The sequence below is a fragment of the Camellia sinensis genome, chromosome 2, assembly GCF_055761805.1.
Source record: "Camellia sinensis isolate YWXY chromosome 2, ASM5576180v1, whole genome shotgun sequence".
NCBI classification, from domain to species: domain Eukaryota; kingdom Viridiplantae; phylum Streptophyta; class Magnoliopsida; order Ericales; family Theaceae; genus Camellia; species Camellia sinensis.
The window spans coordinates 218,096,499-218,120,346 of NC_138962.1; the positions used below are offsets into that span (position 1 = coordinate 218,096,499).

The following is a 23,848-nucleotide window of genomic DNA, read 5'->3' on the forward strand; positions in this document are numbered from 1 at the left end:
TTTCCACCTGAGATTCTTCGACAATATCTGGTTGGTCGTCAAGCCACCCTGTAACCTCTGCTGACTCCTCAAAATCAAACCAGTTGACTGTCATGTCCCCTGGATCTTGTTCGTTGAAAATCTGAAGGTTAGCAAAGTCCCCTTCCAGAGTTGCTAAGTCATCCTGCCTCTGATCAAGTCCATCCCCCCGTAGTACACAAATTTCTGCCCCCACCGGCAATTCCAAATCTGGCCTAAGCTGGCTTACTGACGCAATGTAGCCACTCCGATTGTATCCCTCAATAAAGCTTCTCAGTTCCTCAATCCTCGAATCCACTATACCACTTTCCTCCGAAATCATCCCTATTCTGTCTTCGATAGTCACCACTATTGGTTCAGGTTGGGTTCGGAAGATGTCCAACATGCACAAGTCAGTGCTGTCGGGAATGAACACCTCCGGCTTAGGTCGGTGGGAAGGGATGATATAGATGCTAGGATCGTAAGACACGACCCCAGTCTGGATAAAGTTGATGCGTTTGGGAGGTGGGGCTTGGTTGTGTGGTGGGAGAGGGTTGGTTGTGACATTGGGTTTTTCTGGAGGCACAATCACCGTGTTATCAACGAGATCCTGAATCTCGTGACGCAATCTGAAACATTGGTCGATGTCATGACCATGTTGTTGGTGATATGCGCAGTACTTGGCTGGGTTATGAGAGGAAGGAAGTGGATTTGGCAACGGCCTTGGCTCTAGGGGCTTCAAGTGCCCTTTCCTGATTAGTACCCCCAGAGCTTTGGACAAGGGCATATATAATGGGTTGAAGGTTCTTTGGCCTCAGGGTTAGTATTTGGTTGTTTGCGTGTTACTTCCGGACGCACCGGAGAATGGTGTAGCTGCCGGGGTTCTTGGAGGGGTGGTGGTGACCATGCTTACTTCCGAAGCTCTAGCAATTGCAGCACTGCTTGTGCCTGCATTGTTGTTTCAGTTGAAAGTTCTCCTGGGTTGCTCTTTGCCTTGGTCAATCAGACCCTGTTTCATAGCATCTTCAATTTGTACCCCCATCTCATGTAAATCTGAAAAGGTGGGAAATGGGAGTACGATCATTTTTTGCATGAGCTTAGGCTGGAGATTGCGCACAATCATCCGTATTTGATCTTTGTTAGTTGGCCTAAGGGTCATCATCGAGGCCTTGGCCCTCCAGCGAGTTACGAATTTAGAGAAACTCTCCTTAGGCTCCTGCCTAGTCGTCTCAGATCACGGGTTGTAATCTCGATTTGCGTGTTATAGGAGTATTGTGCAATGAAAGCCTCGGCCATCTCATCCCAGTTCCGCTTGACATCGTCTTCCAATTTTGCATACCAGATGGCCGCCACAGCCGACAGGGTCCGGCCAAACAATGAAAGCTTCTGTAGTCTGGTAAGGCCCATCGGCCTTAGTATGTCTGAAAACAAACGTAGATGCAACACCATGGAATCCCCGGACCCGTCAAAACGGTCGATTTGTGGCATCTTGAATCGATCTGGCAACGTCACAGCCGTGTCGGTATACCCGTCCTCAATGTCTGGGATAGACTTTACCCCTTGGGATTTCTTGAACAACTTTTCAAGCTTGCTCAACTTCAATGCTATAGGGTCGACCTCGAACTCAAAGGGAGAGTCCGATTGATTGATAGGCGTAGGTGCCTTGGATAGTTGAGGTAGAATCGGGGGCGGAGCCAGCCCTGTCGGAATGTCCGTCTCTCCCTAGACATTTCGTGCCTTCCCGGGTGTCGGAACTCCTGGTGGGGGAGGAGCTTGGTGCGAAGCAGATGCTCCGGTTTATTGCTGTAGCCGGGTAATTAGCTCTGCCTGTTCGGCCATGACAACGGCCTGCTGTTTGGCAAATTCTGCTTGACGAACAGCGTCCTCCTGCATGGCTTTCATGCTCTCCTGGAGCTGACGCACCATGTCTTCCATCCCTGACATATTGCCCCCTAACATACTGCCCTGATTTATCTGAAATGCCGGTGTATCTGCCTCTGTAGTAGACTAGGAAATCCCAACCTGGCTGTTCAAAGACCACTGATCTGGCAATCTCGATACTGATACACTGTGCCTCATTGACCTTCGTCTAGTAACCGGGGGTAAAGAGTAGAACACTGGTTGTCCGTCTACCAGATCCTCAGATCGATGGAGTCGACGACCTCTAGTCTAGAGTGCTTGGGTGATATCTGCTTGGTCAAAAGCAATTGTGCTAAACTACCTAGCAAAAAGATAAATAAAGCGTAATAAGGAAATAAACAACCAGACAAACGGACAGCATAACAGCGTAAATAAACACACAACACACAGTTGGGCATTAAAACACACAGTTGATAAGCTGAATAGATTGTTCTCAAACACTGATCATTGTTCCCAAATCACTGCCCCCAAAACTGAATCTGATACCCGACTGAATCTGATACCCGCAGATAACTGATTTTCAAAATACTAAACTGGTGCCCGCAGGCCTGATACCCAAACTTGTAAACTGATACATGCATTCCTGAAGAGACGCACTCTAAAAGCACATAGCAAACAAGTGAGAGCCAAAACACCCTATGGAGGGGTAGGGTTTCCCTGTCATATTTTGTCAAGAACTAGGGTTTCCCTGAAGACTAACAAACACAATGAGATGAACAAGGCGTGCTCAATGCAATGATCAACTCATGCGACAACATGGACTATGTGGCATACACAACGCAAGATGGACTTAAACCAAAGTGAATGGGCCTCGGCCACACCCAAATTCAGTGGCCAAACATGGTGGAATGAAAAGTAGGAACACTCATGCAAACATGCCCGATGCAAGGGACCGAACCTAAGGCATCAAATGCCACTCTACCAAAGCATGGCAAGGGATGAAATATGGCATACAATCATACATTTCCAGCTCTGAAATGATATGCAAGATGGTCCCAAATCATGCAAATACGTCACACAATGCATGCTAGATGGCCCGAATACCGAAACTAGTGAAGTGCGTTACACTAGAGGTACACAAAGCAATGCACAAATGGCAAAACCAGCCCCAAACAGACCCTAGGTAGGTCCAAGACAGTGGGAAAATGGCCTAAGATGATGGCTCAACATGCATAGAAATGAAGCTCATGCTAAGGCTCAAAATAAGGCATGCAAGCACAACTCTAAAACATATTGAAGGAGTGATGAACATGAGAATATGGCAACCTTATATGCTCTAAAATATCATGCTTGATGATGCCAAAACATGTCAAGGGCCCAAACAACGCATGCTAGTGGACTCGATATGCAAAGCTAGTGAGCTTAAATTGAACTATGGCCATATACAACAATGCATGCATGACCCAAAACACTTCAAACAGAGCTAAGGCAACGCAAAATATGGATAAAATTAGTTTGGATCATGGCCAAAATATGCTAGGAAAGAGGGCCAAAACATCATGCAATACAAGCTTGTGAACCATGATTTACACTATAACCATATGAAACACATGAGAGGCCACCAAGCCAGTTAAAAACAGAATCATGGCATGTCAAATGAAGCCCCAAAACCCACCGAAATATAGTCCATGCTGTAGACGTCCCCGAACGTCCCGGGAGGGAAATCTCGTTTTGTTCGTTTGGGCTCACTACAGTTCGGACTCAAAAGTCACCGTTCTTAATCTGATCTCGCAAAATGCAATGCAATGCAAGATTAATAAATCACCAAAGAGTCCAAATCCGGCAAATCGTCTTGAAAAACTAATTTTTAGAAAGAAGTGCCAAACATGGACTGCTTTGCCAGATACAGAGTCACCACCTAAATATTTTATTTTGGGAGAATTTAGGAAACCCTGACTCGTGCCTAAGGCCACGTGTCCGTCATCACCAAAGTTGCCTCGGCTCGGGAACTTGGGTACGATTGGGGAAGGTCACTTCGTGAGCACCCCCGCTCGCCCGATCAAAGATCGGCCTCTACTAACCATGATATCGAGTTTTGAAAACATTATGTGCTCTTATTCCGGTTGTTAGCCTAGATTTAATACGTGATGCACATAGCATACAAGCATAGACTGGATCGCCTGAATTGGAACAACACATCTCATGTTTGTTTATTTTGAAAATGGTTTGATGGTGCTACCCGCAAGTAGGCTAAGACGTGGATTTGCCACCCTCGGGTGGGCTTAGAAAACGTGATGGTTTGCCACTCTCAAGTGGGCTTAAAACTCACAGTCAATGCATTATTCCAATTTAGATGATCCAACATTCACCCACAGGCATTCAGGCAGGTATATCACATAAGCACATCGCCTCATGGTAAGCATGCTATCATGGCAGTCACTCACACACATGCGAGGATGCTAAAGCATAAACACTTACCGAGTACTCCAAGCCAAAACAGAAACTAGTTAGTAATCAAATGCATGATCCTAGTTCATGTTAAGATGGCTAATGCAACACATGCAAAAATGCAACTAGGATGGGCTCAGCTATTCTAAACATGGCATATGAAATGCAACAGATAACATGTATTCAACTTGGAATTAAAATACGATGCAGTTAGTATGATGAGCCGAGCCCGGTGCATGCAAAACAGATGAATGAATGAAAACATGCTATCATAAGTATGCTAATTGAAACATACCCTAATCTAACCATCATAAGCTGGTAAATAAAAGGGAGAAAGACGTGGGGTTGGAAGACATACATCACACACACACACACACTTATTACACAATTGTGCCCTCTCTCGGAGGGTCCGAATAAATAATACAGTCCGAATAAATAATTAATTACTCTAGCTAATTAAATATTACAAAGCCCTAATTAATTAACAAATTAACTAGGAAAGCGAATAAACTAGCATGCAAGCTATAAAATGGACTGCCTCAGCTCTGTTCCGAATGATGAAGGATGCATGCATACTCGGGTTGCCTTGTCGGGAAATTCCATCGCGACGCCTCGCCTCGCCTCGCCTCGCCTTTGTTTGCAATTGATCTCAGAAACTTGCATAAAGCTCCAGAAGGCTGAAACTCCACCTTAGGAAGTCCACCGACCAGTTATTAGCATGGGAGACCACCTGCCAACCACCCTTTGTGGTAGAGACCAAAGAAGGTGGTCGGCCTGCCAGAAAATCTGGTCGGCCGACCAGTTTCCACCTCTGGTTTCTGGTTTTTCTGCAACAAAGGCAAGAGAGAGAAAAGGCAATGTATTTTCAACAAATGTGTGTATGACCACTCTCCCCGTCCTTGCACAAGCTCAAGGGAGTGTAGTCCTCGATCCTCGTGCCACCAATCACGCATCTCGATGCATGATGGCCGAGAAGTCGAATTACACGACTCAATAGGACATGAATGCACATATAAACACAACAAGGCCTAAACTCCATCATGGGTAATCCGGAGTGTCGGCAACCGGAAATTGAGACACGTTTCGCCACTTTGAGTACGAAATGCCCCTCGTTTCCCGTGTTTGGACTAACCCTACTCTAAACATAATGCAATGAGATGGCATACATAATGCGACTAACATGCAACCCTAAATGCAATGCAACCTAATCATGTTGGCATGCGAGGGATGATATGCACACACGCAACCTAGTATACGACATGCTATGGACTAAAATGGCATACACAATGCACATGAGCTATATAGCATACACAATGCACACATACGAAGATGGACATACATAAAGGCATAATCAAAGCATATACAATGCGATGGTCAAACATGCAACAACATGAACCAAATGGCATACACAATGCAAGGTGGACTTAAACCAATATGAGTGGACCTCAATCACACTCAAATCAGTGGCCATATGATGAAAATGAGACAACTGAAATACATGCAAGCATGCACGAATGCAATAGACCGATCCTAAGGCACAACATGCAACTCTAACTAAGCATGGCAAAGGATGAAATATGGCATACAAGCATACATTTTCCAACTCTGAAACATGATGTACAATGGCCCCGAATCATGCAAATATGTTACCCAATGCATGCTAGATGGCCCGAATACCGAAACTAGTGAAGTGCGTTACACTATAGGTACACAAAGCAATGCATGAATGGCAAAACCAACCCCAAACAGACCCTAGGCAGGTCTGAAATAGTGGGAAAATGGCCCAAAATGATGGTTCAAAGTGCATGGAAATGAAGCTCATTCAATGGTCTGAAAACAAGGCATTCATGCACAACTCTCAAGCACACTTAAAGAGGAGAAAACATGAGGATATGGCATTCACATAGGCTCTAAAATATGATGAAAAATGACCCCAAAGCATGAAAGCACCTCAGTATATGCATGCAATAGACCTCAAATCTCAAAGCTAGGCAAGTGTATTGAACTACAAGCATGCAAAACAAGCATCATTCGACCGTGAGACCCAAAAACAGAGCTAGGGCAGTCCAAAATATCCACAAAATCAGTTTAAGGCAAGGCCAAAAAGTGCTAAAATCAAGGGTCAACAAAGCATGCAAAATAAGCTAGTGAACCATGATTTGCACTACAACTATATGAAGCACATGAGAGCTCACCAAACCAGCCAAAACAGAAGTATGCCATGCCAAATAATGCCCAAAAATCCATTGAAACTCAGTCAATGCATGCAAGAATGATGTGTCCCTTTGAAAGGCCAATAAGAGGGTTGTTCTACACATGCAAGATAGACATACAAAATGGAAAAATCACCTCTGGATAGAGGTTATGATAGCCCTAAAACCCACTGAAAAGGGCCTGAAATTAGTCTAGGAAGCATGCGAGTAAAGGCCCCTTTGAAAGGCCTTGAAGAAGATTACTCTACACATGCATAATAGACATCTAATATGGCAAAATCACCTCTGGACAGAGGTCATGCAGGTCACAAAACTGATCAAAAATGGCCTGGAGCATGGCTTTGAAACATGAAAATAGGGGCTCCTTTGGAAGGCCAAGAAAGCTAGTAAAGAGAATAAAGGGTGAGAGGGTCACCCCTCTCAGATTTTGAGGCTCAAAGACACATTTTAGCCACTAAAAATCCACTAGATTTCAGTGGCTAAAAGGCCAAACCAAGGCCGACACAAATGCTCTAAAGCATAGCTCAAAACATGAGGAAATGATGCATGCAAGGGGGTAGATGACCTCCAACAGAAAAATGGTCTTAAACAAGCATGTTTAGAAGATCAAAACAAGACTTTTTTCAGTTTATGATAAATCCTAAATATGCTTGCAAATAGAGCTAAACTATGAAGCAAAACAATATCAAAAAGAGGGAAATGGAGTGTTACCCTTGTAGCCAAAGGAACCAGCAACTTCTGAACCAAGATAGCAAGTCTTCAACCTCTAAAAATGAGCTCCAAGGTGCTTGGATGGATGATGGAGAGGTTAGGCTAAGAGGTGTAGTGCAATGGTGCAAGATCAAGGGACCTTTGGAGCCAAAATGGAGAGAAATAGAGAGGGAAGTGCATGTATGCCTTGAAGCAAAATTCTGAGCCAAGGCCAAAGAGGGGAGGCCCTTCCTTTATATAGGATAAGGTCTAAAGCTTCTCAAAGAAGCTTAAAAGCTAGGCCAAATATCCTCCATACACGTGTATGGAGGATGCACCAAATGCCTCCCAGCTGGAACATACTCAGAGAGAGGAAAAAGCAGATGGCTGGCCGACCAGTTCAGGTGGTCGGCCGACCATGCCCCTTGGTCGGCCGACCAGGTTCAAAAGGGTCAAGCTCAAAAGGTGGTCGGCCAGCCCATATTGGTGGTCTCCCAGGTGAATGCAACTCAGTAGTGGTATGGGAGACTAGAAAATATGGCTCAAAAGTGAGGGAGACCACCTACCTGTCAAGAAAATCGGCCGATCGGGAAAAGGTGGTCTCCAAGAAGAAAAGGTGGTCTCCCACCCTACTACCACCTTCCTAACAATGAAACTAGGTTCCATGCCAAAAATGAACCCACACCGATGCGAAACGAAGGTTCGAGGGCCAAAACGCGCAGCCGGGGGCCCCGAAAACTGACTATTAAGCATCGAAAGTGGCATGTGACCACAAAGGTGGTCTCCCAAGCCACAGTGTCCCTCTAAGGAGAGGAAACAAGGTGTGTGCCAAAAACCGGAGCAAACGGAGGTAGTTAAGTGGTCCCGAACTAAGGCACACGACCGACGGCTCTGAAAATCGGAAACTGGTCTCCAAACGGGAAAAATGACCTACGACCACGAAACGAAGCCTAGGACCACTGAGAGATGGTCTACGAGAGATGGTCTACGAGACCTCTCCCTCCCTCCAGGAAGAGAAAACAGAGAAAACAGGACTTGGTTTGCAAACCGAGGCAAGGCACAAAAAGGTTCCGAAGCCCGGAGGCAAGGCTCTCAGCCGAGACTTTGCAACCTCAGAATGAGCACAATACGCAACATCACCGAGCGCTCAGTTGGTGACGTCTGAGTCTTAAGGTCGGTCAAAAATAGGGTGTCTACACATGCATACAAGAATGATAGGCTCCTTTGATAGGCCATAAAGAGGGTTGTTCTACACATGCAAGATAGACATCCAAAATGACAAAACCACCTCTGGAAAGAGGTTATGCAGGCCCTAAAACTCACTGAAAAGGGCCTGAAATGTGGCTTGGAAACATGCAAGCATAGGCTCTTTTGTTAGGCCAAATATGCTTGAAAACAAAACAAGGGGTGAGAGGGTCACCCCTCTCTGATTTTGGTGCTCAAGAACACATAATAACCACTAAAAATCTGCTGTATTTCAGTGGTCAAAAGGGCCAACAAAGCTCAACACAAAGGCCTTAATGCATGACTCAGAACAAAGGAAAATGAAGCATGCAAGGGGGTAGATGACCCCCAACAGAAAAATAATCTTAAACAAACATGTTAAGGACCTCAAAATAAGACCTTTTTCAGTTTATGACAAATCCCAAATATGATTGAAAATAGAGCAAAGATATGAAGCAAAATAAAGACCAAAAGGGGGAATAGGGTGTTACCCTTGTAGTCGAGAACTCCAGCAGCTTCTGGACCAAAAAAGTAACTCCTTAGCCTCTGAAAACAAGCTCCAAGAACCTTAGAGTGATGGTGGAGGGGTTAGGCTAGGAGGTGGTATGTAAAGGTGCAAGAACAAGGGACTTTTGACCACCAAATAGAGAGATATAGAGAGGGAAGTGTGTATGCCTTAGACAAATTTTCTGAACCTTTGCAAATGAGGGAGAGGGTTTCTCTTATAGAGGAACAAAGGTCCAAGCTTCTTCAAGAAGCTTGTGCAAAGGTCCAAGCTTCTTGAGGAAGCTAGAGCAAAAGGGGTCAAGCCTCTTGAGGAAGCTAGAGCCAAAGGGTCAAGCTTCTTCAAGAAGCTAAAAAAGGTTCAAGCTTCTCTTAGAAGCTTAGAGCAAAGGGCTAAGCTTCTTTAAGAAGCCAAAACAAGGTTGCCAATCCTCCATACACGTGTATGGAGGATGCAGTTTGTGCCTTCCAGCTGGCACACACTCACAGAGACAGAAAAGGGGGAAGTAGGCCGACCAGTTCAAGTGGTCGGCCGACCACCTAGCCTAGTCGGCCGACCATTTCAAAAGGGTCAAGTTGATGAATGGTGGTTGGCAGGCTCAATTGGTGGTCTTCCAATTCAATGCAAGCCAGTGGTGTGGTGGGAGACCAGCAATTGTGGCTCAAAAGTCAGGCAGACTAGCTACCTGATAAGAAAAATCGGTCGGCAGGAAAAAGTGGTCTCTAAGAAGAAAAGGTGGTCTCCCACCCTAGTACCACCTTTCAAACAATGAAAAAGGGGTCCATGCCAAAAATGAACAAAGATGGATGCAAAACGAGGGTTTGGGGGCCAAAACGCGCGACCGGAGGACCCGAAAACTGACTGTTAAGCATCGAAAGTGGCGTGCGACCATGAAGGTGGTCTCCCGGGCCACAGTGTCCCTCTAGAGAGAGGAAACAAGGTGTGTGCCAAAAATCGGAGCAAATGGAGAAAGTTCAGCGGTCTCGAACCGAGGCGCACGGCCGACGGCTCTGAAAATCATAAACTGGTCTTCGAACGGGAACAGTGGTCCACGACCACGAAAAGTAGCCTACGGCCATTAAGAGATGGTCTACGAGACCTCTCCCTCCATTCGGGAAGAGAAAACAGAACCTGATTCGCAAACCGAGGCAAAGCATAAAAGGGTCCCGAGGTCCGGGGGTAAGGCTCTCAGCCAAATTCCGAAACTTCAGAACGAGCACAACATGCACCATCACCGAGCGCTCAATCGATGACGTCTGAGTCTTAAGGTCGGTCAAAAATGGGGTGTCTACAGTGTCACAGATTCAGACCCCGAGAAGGCTATACAGTGTGCTGCTAGAGCTTATTTGTTGTTTCTGTTGGGATGTACACTCTTCAGTGACAAGAGTGGCGGCAGGGTTCCTGTTGTTTACCTTGGCTTATTGATGGATTTGGGATCCATTCATACTTACGCCTGGGGTGCTGCTGCATTAGCATTTTTATATAGACAGTTGGGGTATGCTAGCCGGTCTGGGGTTAAGCAGATGGGTGGTTATATGACTCTTTTGGAGGCGTGGATTTATGAGAACTTCCAAGCATTCCGACCTCACCAGAACATGGGCTACAATGAAGACATGTCACACGTGTACCATTGGGCATCTAGGAGAGGAGCGGGTTCCTCCATTGATTATTTGAAACCTTTTCGAGCCGAGCTTGACAGTTTGGTAGCTACTGATATAAGTTTACTCATCTTGAGATAATTTTAATACTTTCCCTTTATCTTACCCTTTATATACTTTAATTCAAAAACACTTTACGTTTACAGGTTATTTGGGATCCATACCACAGCTGCAGAGACCGGCATCCATGTAACCAGGTTACGTTCTACCATGGATATTTAAAGTGCTTAGACGTTGTCGAACCCTATCATCCAGATAGAGTTCTGAGGCAGTTTGGCAGGGTTCAAACCATCCCAGATGCACCACTAGCTCCCAGTCGTGGTGCGTAAGGCAACATATCCGCACGATATACAGTCATGTATAGATACTTGGATAGGATCTGGGAGGCTTGGGATAACCACGTGTTATCTGAGCAACGGAGGAGCACACCAGTTCGTCAGCCTTGGGAATGTGTACCGGGTTACATGGATTGGTATAAGAATATCATGCACCTATATGTTGAGCACACTGATGAACCGCGTGTCCATGACCATCAGGATTTCAGCGAACATGTGGATGTAATCTATTATCCTCTCTTATGCATATGTAACTTACTTTTTATTTTCTAATATGTTTCCTAAAATGTGATATTCTTTTCAAATGCAGCGTATTGTACATGCACTACAGATTTCACATCCTATTATTGACGTTGGTTATGAGGAGGGGATTCGACATCCTTATCAACTTTACCAGGCTATCGAGAGTATGACGCATGTCCTTGAAGGTCAGCACATTGACGAAGCTGGACCTAGTTCTGCTGGACCTACTTATACTGGAGGTCGCTTTCCATCTTCGACATTGACATACAGTCGTAGGCCTAGGCGTAGACATACAGCTGATTCGTGACATGTTATTTGTTAGTTGATGAATTTTTTTTTGGGTGATTTTTGTAAGATGATATTGTTGTAATGGTAACTGTGGTTAACATTTTCTTATTACAATGGAATGGCAACAATGGTATTGTAATGACATTTTATTATTATAATGGAATGCTAACAATGGTCATTGATTTTGTAAATGATATTTTCTTATTACAATGGAATGGTAACAATGGTTGATAACATTCAATCCACATTGCAAAACAGAACACATCAACATCAAAAACACATCCATTAATTTCTTCCATAATTCTAACATTGTCAAATGCATACATGTGTCATGTGACATCAACAACATCAAATGTCTCTCGAGTAGCTACATTATCATGAATAATGTCCTTGAAATGTTGAATGCGACGCACATATGCATCATCCCAGTTGACAGCGCAAGGGTGACGGTATTTTCTCCAATTAGTGGCTATAGGAGGAACTGGATGGCCTGGCTGTAACAAAACCTGCACCAAATATCAATTGACTTAGTGGTCATACCTCATAACTTCTTGTACATGCACAAACCCAATTGATAAGTTTCTGTTATACCTGGACGAAATGATTTCCGTTGACAAATCCAATGGCAATCTCACGTCTATCAAGTTGAGGTACTGGCATTGTTCTAAAAGGTAAAAATGTGAGACATTGCTGTAATGACAAGTGGTGTAACACAAGATTGTAGCATGATGCAACAAGATGCCCCATGTCTGGCATAGTCATCCAATGTGAGTATCCAGGATTGTCTTCAAAGTATGACAATATGCTTGTCAATTCTTCAAACCTTTCATAGGACCCATAAAGTGTAATGTATTCCTCTTTGTGTGTGTGCAGCTCACCCAATAGATCACGCCTAACCTGAGCCCAATCATCTTCTGTATGACCAATTGAAGCAGTTATAGCCCTGAAACCACAATTCCCATCTGTAGCTACATCCTTGACAAACTTAATGTATGGTTTCAACCCAGCAGGGAAAGCATCAACATATGCACCAGGTTTCACTGTTCTAGTAATGTATACCTTCCCTTTCGGATTCACCTTCTCATTTCCCTTAATAGGTCGCTTCTTCTTGGTTTGCAGAGTAGAAGCTAATGTAGTGATTTGAGTGTCCCTAGGTGAGAAGGAATCATGTCCAGATTGCACTAACTCAAATGCACACAGGTCAAGACGGGTAGAAACATTGATCTTCTTATGATCCCGAGGACGTGTTTTGGGCTTCACCTCCGGCTCAACAAGAAAAGTGCTTCCCGAATATACAATCTCTTTCAACTTCTTCAAAAGCTCCAACCGCATGGTTCTATCACTTTCATTAAACTTGTTCACAAACAACTCTATTTCTGCATGACAAGTCATCTTCGTTTCCTCTTTTTTCTTGCATATGGAGATGTGAAGTTGCCTCCACTGTGAGTGTATGGTAGCAAGTGGTATAGGACGATCTTATCTGATGTAGTCAGCAATCTCATGGGCACCAGGTAAACCATGAGTGTGGCGAAGGACGCATCCACAAGCTTCAACATCAATACCAATGGAATTGGCTCTCTTACTCTCTACAAGCAAATACTCCAATGCAGAGATAGACACATTACCCCGTAGCTCCCTGAATTGAGAAGGTTTAAATTGATGTTGCACAACAGTTAGACTTTTCTCAAATGAAGCCTTGATATCAGTGTGTTGCAACTCAAGCAGACTGTGTATGTTCTCAAATGATGCCTGAAATGAGACTTGACATGAACCCAATTGTCTTTTAAGTTTTGCATGTGCACTCTCAGCCCTGTTGAATTCAATATAAGTCAAGTTAAAATCAAGTACATGGCACTTATTAATAACATATTGAAGAAAAGTAATCTTATTAATAACATATTGACATGAACCCATACACGTGTCTGTCCATGCCGCCACAAATTTGTCCTTGTAAGGAACCAACCAAGTATCCATGACGTATTTGACTGCATCAGGATAACTACTGAATTCCTTAAGTAATGATTTAAGACGCTCATCGTATTGAATTTCAGAAGATGAATACACTACAGAGTTCCACTCATGGTTGAACTTCTCCCATTTCTGCTGTGTCTCAAACATTTTCTTGCATTTGGTCAACACATTCTTACTGATATGCCAACGACATAATAAATGTCTGGCACTCGGGAATATCTTCTGTATGGCATTCATCAAGGCTAGCTCTCTGTCAGTAACAATAATTGTTGGCACAACAAACCCATCCATGACATCACGCAATGTAGCTAACACCCACGCATAGTTATCAAACCTCTCATACTGTAAGTAAGCGAAAGCTATAGAGAATGTCATTTCAGTTTATGTCACTCCCACAATTTTAAGAAGAGGAAGCCGATATCTGTTGGTTTTATATGTGCAATCCATAATTAATATACGTGGGAAAGACCGAAATAAGTCCAAACTAGTAGGATGTGCCCAAAACAAGTCTGTCACAGTCATCGTGGACTCTTCAGACCGATGGCGCTCAATGTAATTATACTTGGCCAATTCACCCAATAAGTGTTGCATCTGTGATCTTCCAGCTCTTTGTACCACCATGTTTCGATGGCGTACATTGTAAATGGTTTTAAGTGTGCTTACATTGAGGGCATCCCACTGTTTCAAGGTTACTAGGATTTCTTTTGGCCGAACCATGCTCTTTGACATATCCATTAACAATGCTTTCTCATCCTTTGATAGCCTCCCCGCATATGAATGTCCCTCAAGGTGCTCCGCAGGTGGATGATTATGCAATCCACATACTACGGTCAATGTCCATTCATCATGTGTGGTAAACCTATGAGCCCTCATATCAAAAGGACAACCACACTTCTTCGTACCGGTTATTCTTGATGTATTGTTGCCATCATGTTTTAACTTCTTTGTTGCGCTATATTGGCCACTCCTCTCACAAGCAAGATACATCCTGGGTCTTTTTTCCCCTCCACCATAGTCTGATGTTTTGATTACAATGACCAAACCATTTCTCTTTCCAACTTTACGTACCCAGTTGAGTAATTCATCCTTACTTTTGAATACCTACAAAGTTAAATAAATATTATCAAACATTTACATTTGGTGAGCAATTCAAAACATAATCGCTATAATTTCGTAGACTGAACCTGTTCAGTTGTGAATTGAATGGTATAATCTAACACAAAATCCGCGCAAACCTGACGTCCTTGAGTTGACACATATTCCTGCATGTTTTGTATAACATTACAAATTTTTAATGGCATTACAAAGATTAATTTGCAATTTGAGACTGTAAATTTGGTATACAGTTTGCAAATTTGGAATATAAAATGGAAAAAAAAAAATTACTTCATTCGGAAGTAGTTGTCCGAATTTATTTTCAAATTTCAGAAGTTGAATGTTGTTAAAGTTATCTTTGTTTGGACAACAACTTCCGAATTTAAATACCTTGTTCGGACAACAACTTCCGAAATTTATTACTTTGTTCGGACAACAACTTCCGAAAATAAATAATTATATCGGTAGTAGATTTCCGAACCAAATAACATAATTCGACTCTGGTTATCCGAACGACGCTGGGAAAAAAAAAATAAAACTCACATTTCCTTCGCTCTGTTTCACATAAACACTTATTTGCTAATTTTCAGAAGGCAAATCCTCCATAACAATGATGAATGAGGAAGAAGCTACGAATGAGGAAGGTTGAGAAGCTACGAAGTTGGACCTTAATGGAAGAAGTTGAACTTGGAGCTTCAACGTGAAGTCTGGATGTGTGCATTGAGACTTTTGAATTGGGTAGATGTCTAAAATAGTAATTTCAGTTAGGGATAAAATTGTAATAAAATTAAATATCATTAAGTGTGTGTATAGAGGGGATTAGGTGTGTGTAGATAGAAGCTCCCAATTCTTTAGGGAAAATTATATTAAAACCCTTCCAACTATCAATCATTTACATTTTACCCACTTAATATTTTAAATCCAACAATTATCCCCTCAAATTATTTGAATTTGAACATTAAATTTTTCTATTAAATATTTGGATGAAAATTTGTCAAGTGCTGTACATATAATGATGATATTAAATTTTATGACCAAATTACCCTATTTTATCTTTTGTAAAAATTTAATATGTTCATCATGTACACAACACTTAACAATTTTTCATCTAAACATCTAACAGATGACTAACAGAAGGACTTAATATTCAAATTCAAATAGTTTGAGAGGGGTAATTGTTAGATTTAAAACATTATGAGGGTAAAGTGTAAATGATCGATAGTTTGAAAGGTTAATATCATTTGCCCTTGTTTTTAATTTAATTTATTTTTTATTTTATTTGTTGTACTCTATCTCATTATTTTTATAACAAGTTAATTCTATTTTTTATTTTATTTGTTGTACTATATCTCATTACTTTTATAACAAGTTAATTCTAATTAGAAAAAAAAAATTTAATTGCAAATTATTTTTGTTTGGTTGAATTTTAAAATTTTATTTTGAAAAATTAAAAATTAATTTGACAAAAATAAATACAAAAAAATCTGTTTTTAAATTTTCAAAATTATTTTTTTACCAAAAAAACATCATATAAAAATAAGAAGGGTGAAAAGGTACAAAACAAAGAAAAAGAAAAAAAGAAAAAAAAAGAAAAAAAGAGAGATGAAAGGCTAAAATGGAGGGAAAGAAACAAGGTATTTTGGTCTTATAAAAATATTATTTAATTTGGACAGTTTTTAAGTTTGTATTATTTTCTATATAATTAGAGATAGTTGTACCTATTTAATGCATCTTTAACAAATGCCCTTATTTGTCTTTAGTATCAATTTAATGCATGTAGTTTTAAATACATCAATTTTATCCTTAAAATTTTCACACTCTGTCAGTTAATATAATACAATTGATAAGGTCGTCTTAAAATTTGGCTTGTAATTATGGGAGCAAACCAATCCATTTGCTCATCAAAATGGTCGGTGGTTGACATTCAATTTGAAAATTGTCCATTCCTTTTAAATGAATCATTTGCTTTTAAATTTTGTCTAATTTTTTAATAGATGTAATCGATTAGACTATTAAATTGACATAATGTAAAAAATTAAATGAAAAAATTGATACAATTAAAATTATAAAAATAAAAATTAACACAAGAAACAACTTACATGAATCATATATATAATTTACCCTATTTATTGTTTTGAATTTATCACTAATTGGAGAAAAGTAACTGGATTAAATGTTTCAATGGTTGGTTTGTCTAAGTAGGAGCAATGGGAAAAAACATAAATTTGGTTTATCGAAAAAAGTACGAATCCTCTGCCGCCCTTCCTTGCGGCCCTTTTTGTAGTGTCCTAAAACGATGTCGTTTTGAGACAAAATTTCCAAAAAAGTAAATAAATTAGAGCAACAGAGCAGAACCGTCCTTCCCTTCATCTTCTTCTTTTTCTGGCTCTTCTTTTCTAGACTACCAGAGGTTTCTAATTACCAACTACATATTTGATTAAAATAATAAATGGAGTCATCAAAATAGACATAGGCCTTGTTTGACAAGGGCTATTTTAGCCTATTTTGGGCTAAAATCTATAAAAAGACAAAATAGATTAAAATAGTTAATAAGACAAAATATCACATCAAATCCATAATCATTTCATTTTTTCTCTCACAAACATTACATCTAACGAAAAAAATTCAACAATCTTCCTAAACACAAAAATTTTAGCCTACTAAAATAGACAAAATTTAAAATAATCTACTAAAATAGCCAACTTCCCACACAAGGCCATATAATCTTGCTGGCTAAGTAACTAATAGTAAAGTTCCTTTATAAGAACTCATTAAATCCTAACACATAATCAATTTCAAAGTTTCAAATACATACAAACACACTCTTGAAAGTAAGAGCTCTAAATAACAAGTGTTGAAATGGCAGAACAAGTGAAGTTGTTTGGTGTTTGGGGAAGCCCCTTTGTTCGTAGAGTTGAGATTGCTCTGAAAATGAAAGGCGTCGAATATGAATTCATTGAAGAAGTCATGTCGGCTGGCCACCTCGCCCTCTCTGTTTGTTGCCTCTCTCTGCTCGTCTCTTGCCACCTCTCCTCTCTCACCTTGCCTTGCCTTGCCTCCGTCACCTCGATAGGAAACCACGTCACTTGTGCAACCTTCTCCGTTCGTCGCCTCTCTGTTCGTCTCTCGCAGAGGGGCTAGGTGTAGACGTCCCCCGAACGCCCCCGGGAGGAACGAGCTCCCGTTCTGTTCATTTGGGGTTACTACAGCTCGGACTCTTGAATGTCACGGTTCTAAGTCTGAACCAAAGAGTCCAAATCCGGCAAATCGTTTTGAGAAAACAGATTTTTGAAAGAAGTGCCAAACATGGACTGCTTTGCCAGATACAGAGTCGCCACCTAAATATTTTATTTTGGGAAATTTAGGAAACCCTGACTCGGTGCCAAAAGGCCACGTGTCCGTCATCACCAAAGTTGCCTCGGCTCGGGAACTTGGGTACGATTGGGGAAGGTCACTTCGTGAGCACCCCCGCTCGCCCGGTCATAGACCGGCCTCTACTAACCATGATATCAATTTTTGAAAACTTTGTATGTCCTTATACCGGTTATTAGCCTAGGTTACTATGTGATGCGCACAGCACACAAATATAGACCGGGTCGCCTGAATTGGAACGAAACATTTCATGTTTGTTTTTGAAAATGGTTTGCTACCCGCAGGTAGGCTTGAAACATTTGATGATTTATTCCAATTCAGATAACTCAACCTTCACCCACAGGCATTCAGGCAGTTATATCAGATAAGCACATAGCCTCATGGTAAACATGCTATTCATGACAGCACTCACACGCATGCAAGGATGCTAAAGCATAGAACTTACCGAGTACTCCAAGCCAAAATAGACACTTATTAGAAATCATGTATGAATCCTAAGTATACAGAAATGTCTAATGCAACACATGCAAAATGCAACTATAGCAGGCTCGGCTATTCTAAGATGGTATATGAAATGCTACAATTATCATGTATTCAACTTTGGAATTGAAAGTACAATGCAGTTAGTATGATGCGCCGAGCCCGGTGCATGCAAAACAGATGAATGAATGCAAACATACTGTCATACTGTATGCTAATTTAAACATGCCCTAATCTAACCATCATAAGCAGGTAAATAAAAGGGAGAAAGACGTGGGGTTGGAAGACATGCAACACACACACGCACACTTATTACAGTTGTGCCCTCACTCGGAGGGTTGCACCCTCACTCGGAGGGTCCGAATAAATATACAGTCCAAATATTACAGTCCCGAATAAAAGAATATTACAGTCCGAAATATTACAAAATTCTAATTAATAAATTAACTATGAAAGCAAATAAAACTGGCGTGCAAGCCGGGGACTGCCTTGCTTCTGGTGGATGATGCATGTCCGGATTGTCTTGCGCGGAAATCCACCGGAATGCCCCAATTAGCCTCTGTTTACACCTGTTCTTGAAATGCGTGCCAAGTCCCGAAAAGGTTGCTGATTCTGCTTTTGCTGCAACAGAGAGCAGGAAAGGGGCATAGCAATGTATTTGCACAGATATATGCATGTCTCGATCCTCGTGCCACCAATCACGCATACCGAGGCATGATGGCCGAGGAGTCGAAATGCACAACTCAATATAGGATGAATGCACATGAAACTACAGCCAAAACCTAACTCCATCATGTATAATCCGGAGTGTCGGTGACTGGGGGAATTGAGACACATTCCGTCACTCAGAGTACGAAATGTACCTCGTTTCCCGTGCCCGGGCTAACTCCTATTCCGAACGCGATGCAATATGCATGATATGCATGAAATGCAATTAATATACAATCCTAACATATACAATGCTATGGAATGATATGCCTCGAAGTGCGTGCACACGGGCACGCAAACCGAGAAAATGATATGTGTGTCGAAATACGTGCACGCGGGCACGTAAACCGAGGCGATGATATATGTGTCGAAATACGTGCACGCGGGCACGCAAACCGAGGCGATGATATGTGTCTCAAAATACGTGCACGCGGGTACGCAAACCGAGGCGATGATATGTGTCTCGAAATACGTGCACGCGGGCACGCAAACCGAGGCGATGATATGTGTCTCGAAATACGTGCACGCGGGCACGCAAACTGAGGTGATGATATGTGTCTCGAAATACGTGTACGCAGGCACGCAAACCGAGGCGATGATATGTGTCTCGAAATACGTGCACGCGGGCACGCAAACCGAGGCGATGATATGTGTCTCGAAATACGTGCACGCGGGCACGCAAACCGAGGCGATGATAGAATGCGATGAAATGACATGGAAATGACAAGTGGGCTTATACCAACATGAGTGAGCCTCAGCCACACTCACATGGGATGCCGGCGGATAAAAATGGAGTGCCTCGAAATGCGTGCACACTGGCACGTAAACCGAGGCAATGATAGAATGCGATGAAATGACATGGAAATGACAAGTGGGCTTATACCAACATGAGTGAGCCTCAGCCACACTCACATGGGATGCCGGCGGATAAAAATGGAGTGCCTCGAAATGCGTACACACTGGCACGTAAACCGAGGCAATGATAGAATGCGATGAAATGACATAGAAATGACAAGTGGGCTTATACCAACATGAGTGAGCCTCAGCCACACTCACATGGGATGCCGGCGGATAAAAATGGAGTGCCTCGAAATGCGTGCACACTGGCACGCAAACCGAGGCAATGATAAAAATGGTGCGAAATATGGCAAAAATGATATGCAAGCATACTAATGGAATTTCAGCACTAAAATATGGGGGAAAACAGCCCCGAAATGAAGCGAAATGACATGAAATGCAAGGAAATGTCCCGAAATGCAACATTAGGCACCCGAAATGGCCTATAGCTATATCAAACATGCACAATATGGACATGCAATGCAAAGACAGGAGCTAGACAGTCCCAAAAGATGCACTTTCACAGTTATAAACATGGCCAAACAGCAAGTATAAGTAAAGGAAAAATGGTATGCAAGAATAGGGGCCAAAAGAGGGGTAATGAAGCAAGTGGTATAATCAAAACCCAAACTGAAAAAATTCCTTCTACAACACTGAAGATGGACCAAAAATATGAACATTTACAGTATATGGCAGCCTTTAAATCAGTATACAAATATGCCAAAAATGTGATGCAAGACAAGGCTCAAAAGGTGCTATAACATGAAGTATACAAAATATTCACCAAACAGAAAAAAAAGTGTGAATGAAACATGAAGTATAGGCCAAAATAAGACCACTTTCAGTTCGGACCAAGGTCCAAAAACAGAAGCAAAGAGGGTTGCCAATTTATGCAAAAATGGGGCCAAATAAGGGATATAACTACAAGTGACACATGGAGACACCAAACAATGTTGAGCCCTTCTCCAATGTTGAAGAGGGGCTCAAAATAATCCTTATATCAGTTTATAACATGCTCAAAAACAGATTGCTCATGGGCCAAAAATAGCATGCAAAATCATGACATACAAGATGATCAATGAAGCAAGTATATTATGGAGGGCTCAAACAGGGTTGAGCCCTTAATGAGAAGTGAAGATGAGCTCAAAATATGGCCCTTTTCAGTTAGGGTCGGAGCTTGAAACCAAAAAGAAGTGGGGCTTAGAAATAGATCAAGAAAAAGGGTCAAAAGGGTAAAAGTGTAACTTACCCTTGAAGATTCGAACTTTTGTTGCTTCTTGGATGGATTTGCAGCCTCTTTAGCCTTCAAGAATCTTTCCTTGTTGCTGGAAATGAGATGGTGGTGGTAGAGCTTGGTGGTGTAGAAGGAATGATGGTTAGTGACTTAGGGTTTTTTGAGGAATTGAGGAGGAAGAAGATGGAGTTGGCTATGGAAGCTTGAAGAGCAATTTTTCTAACCCTTACAAAGGAGGCCACCAGCTGGTTATATGGACAAAAAGAGGGTGTAAAGGTGGGGCAAAAAGGAGGTAAGCTTTCCCCCACAAAATATCCCCCGGATTGGGATATTTTCTGGGGGAAACAGCTGCACAGCTGTAAAGTAGCAATCATGAGGAACATGGCCGGCCAAGTACTTTTTCTGCAGGTGGCCGGCCAGCCACCCCTACTAGCCGGCCAGCTAGGGGTCAAAAGGGTCAAGTTGAATTAATGGCCGGCCACCACTTTTTAGTGGCCTCCCAGGTCTCCTCTTCACAACCCCGTGGTTCGAATTTGGAAATTCTAAAACAGGAGAGAGAACAAGCCAATTTTAGGAGGGGTTCAAAAGGGTCAAAAGGAATTAATGGCCGGCCACCACTTTTTAGTGGCCTCCCATGTGTGTACATCACAAATATGTGGTTTGGGTTTGAAGAAAATGGCTCCAAGGTGTTCAACATTAGCCCGGAAGGAGGGGTTCAAAAGGGTCAAATAACAATTAATGGCCGGCCATGACTTTTTTGGGTCCTCCAAGGTGTGTAGATCACAGTTATGGGGTTGAAAGTTGGCAACACTACCCCTAGGGTGTTCAACATTAGCCCGGAAGTGCGAAAAACGGGCGCCGGGAGGCTCCGGAGGAGAGATAACTGGTTGCTGCAACAATTGCTGGCCTCCCACCCTTCAGTGACCTTCCCTGTGATAAAACAGAGGTACCTGCCAAAAATGAACGAAAACCGTTGCAGAACGAATGTTCCGGGGCCAAAACATGCAGTTCGGGGTCCCGAAAATGGGCTGTTAAGCATCGAAAATGGCATTCGACCTCGAAGTGGGTTTCTCAACCCCCAGTGTCCCTCAACAGGGAGCAAATAGGAAGTATGCCGAAAATCAGAGCAAACGGAGGTGGTTAGGCGGTCCCGAACCGAGGCACACGGCCTGACGGCTCCGAAAACCGGGAACCGGACTCCGAAACGGGCAAAATGGCCTACGGCCACCAAATGTAGCCTACGGACATTGAGAGATGGTCTACGGGACCTCTCCCTCCCCTCAGGAAAAGAAACAGAGAAAACCGAGTCTGGTTCGCAAACCGAGACAAGGCACAGAAGAGGGTTCGGAAGTCCGGAGGCAGGGCTCACGGCCACGATTCTGGAACTTCTGAACGAGCACATTATGCAACATCACCAAGTGCTCAATTGGTGATGTCTGAGTCTTAAGGTCGGTCAAAAATGGGGTGTCTACACTAGGGTTTAAAAACGAAAAGGGGTTGAAAAGCAAAATAAGAAGAAGAAAAAATATATATATATACATATATCCAAAACGATATTGTTTTGGAGCGCCACAGGAAAGACGGCAGGGAAAGGCGGCAGATGATCTGAACTCATAACATAGTGAATAATCCTTGGTAGCTCGAAATTTGGTTGCTCAAATTGGCTCGAAACCCAAAACTACATTGTTTTGGGTTTTTTTTTTTTTTTCTTCTTCTTCTTTTTCTTGCTTTTCGAATCAGAATACAGAGAGACAAAAAAGAGAGAGAGAAAAGGAGAAAAGAGGAAGAGAAGAGAGAAGGAAGAGGAAAGAGAGAGGGGCTGCGACCACCATTGTTGCCGTTACACCACTCCATCGCCACCACCGCTACGACCACCACTGTGTGTGTGTATGTGTTTCATGAATTTGGCTTCCAGATCTGTATATGTGTGTGTGTGTGTATGGGTTTGATTTGTGTGTGTGTTTGTGTGTGGGTTTGATTTTCCAGATGTGTGTGGAGGGGAGGGGGTTTGATTTGTGTGTTTCATTGATTTGTGTGGGTTTCTTCTTCTTCTTCTTCTTTCTTCTTCTTCTGTAATTTGTGTGTGGGTTTGATTTGTTTGGGTTTGATCTGACCTTTGTGTGGGTTTTTTTTTCTTCGTCGTTTTGTGGTTGTTGATCTTCTTTCTTTCTTCTTCTTCTTCTGCTTTCTTCTTTCTTCTTCTTCTGAGTTATGGAAAAGGATGAAGAAAAGGGGCACAAAAAAAAAAATTCCCAAAATGACGTCATTTTGAGATTTCGGCCCACTCGAGCCACGAAAAATTTGAGTTACATAACGGGATTGTAACATAATATATACCTGGGTAGTTTGGTCTTTTTACACTAGTTTGTCATTATGGGCAAAGTATTTTAGCAGCAAACAAAGAAAATTCAAATTTAGATTTTTAGCCTGAACACCCTTAACCTTATTTTTATAACATAATTATACCTGTCCCTTGAGGTTTTAATCACATGACACTTTATTAAAAATTCATGAGTTATATGGATTAAAAAAAATGATACTATCATATCTTTTCAATAAAATATACATTTAAATTTATTTATTTCAATACATATTTACCATCCGTGTTAGTTTTGATCACTTTAATTTTACTAAAAAAAAAAAAAAATTGAGTGTAAATATACCAAACTTGTAAAGCTAATTGCATTTTT

At 42.1% G+C, this 23,848-nt stretch overlaps 1 protein-coding gene across 1 annotated transcript; it reads right to left on the reverse strand.

Annotated features, from left to right (window-relative positions):
* Positions 1-11,790: 11,790 nt before the first annotated feature.
* Positions 11,791-12,853, reverse strand: LOC114257338 (uncharacterized). Its single transcript, XM_082913426.1, has 2 exons — positions 12,053-12,853; positions 11,791-11,967 (listed from the first exon to the last, which is right to left on the reverse strand). The coding sequence occupies exons 1-2, from the start codon at positions 12,851-12,853 to the stop codon at positions 11,791-11,793; spliced, it is 978 nt and encodes a 325-aa protein (XP_082769552.1).
* Between the last annotated feature and the right edge of the window lie 10,995 nt (positions 12,854-23,848).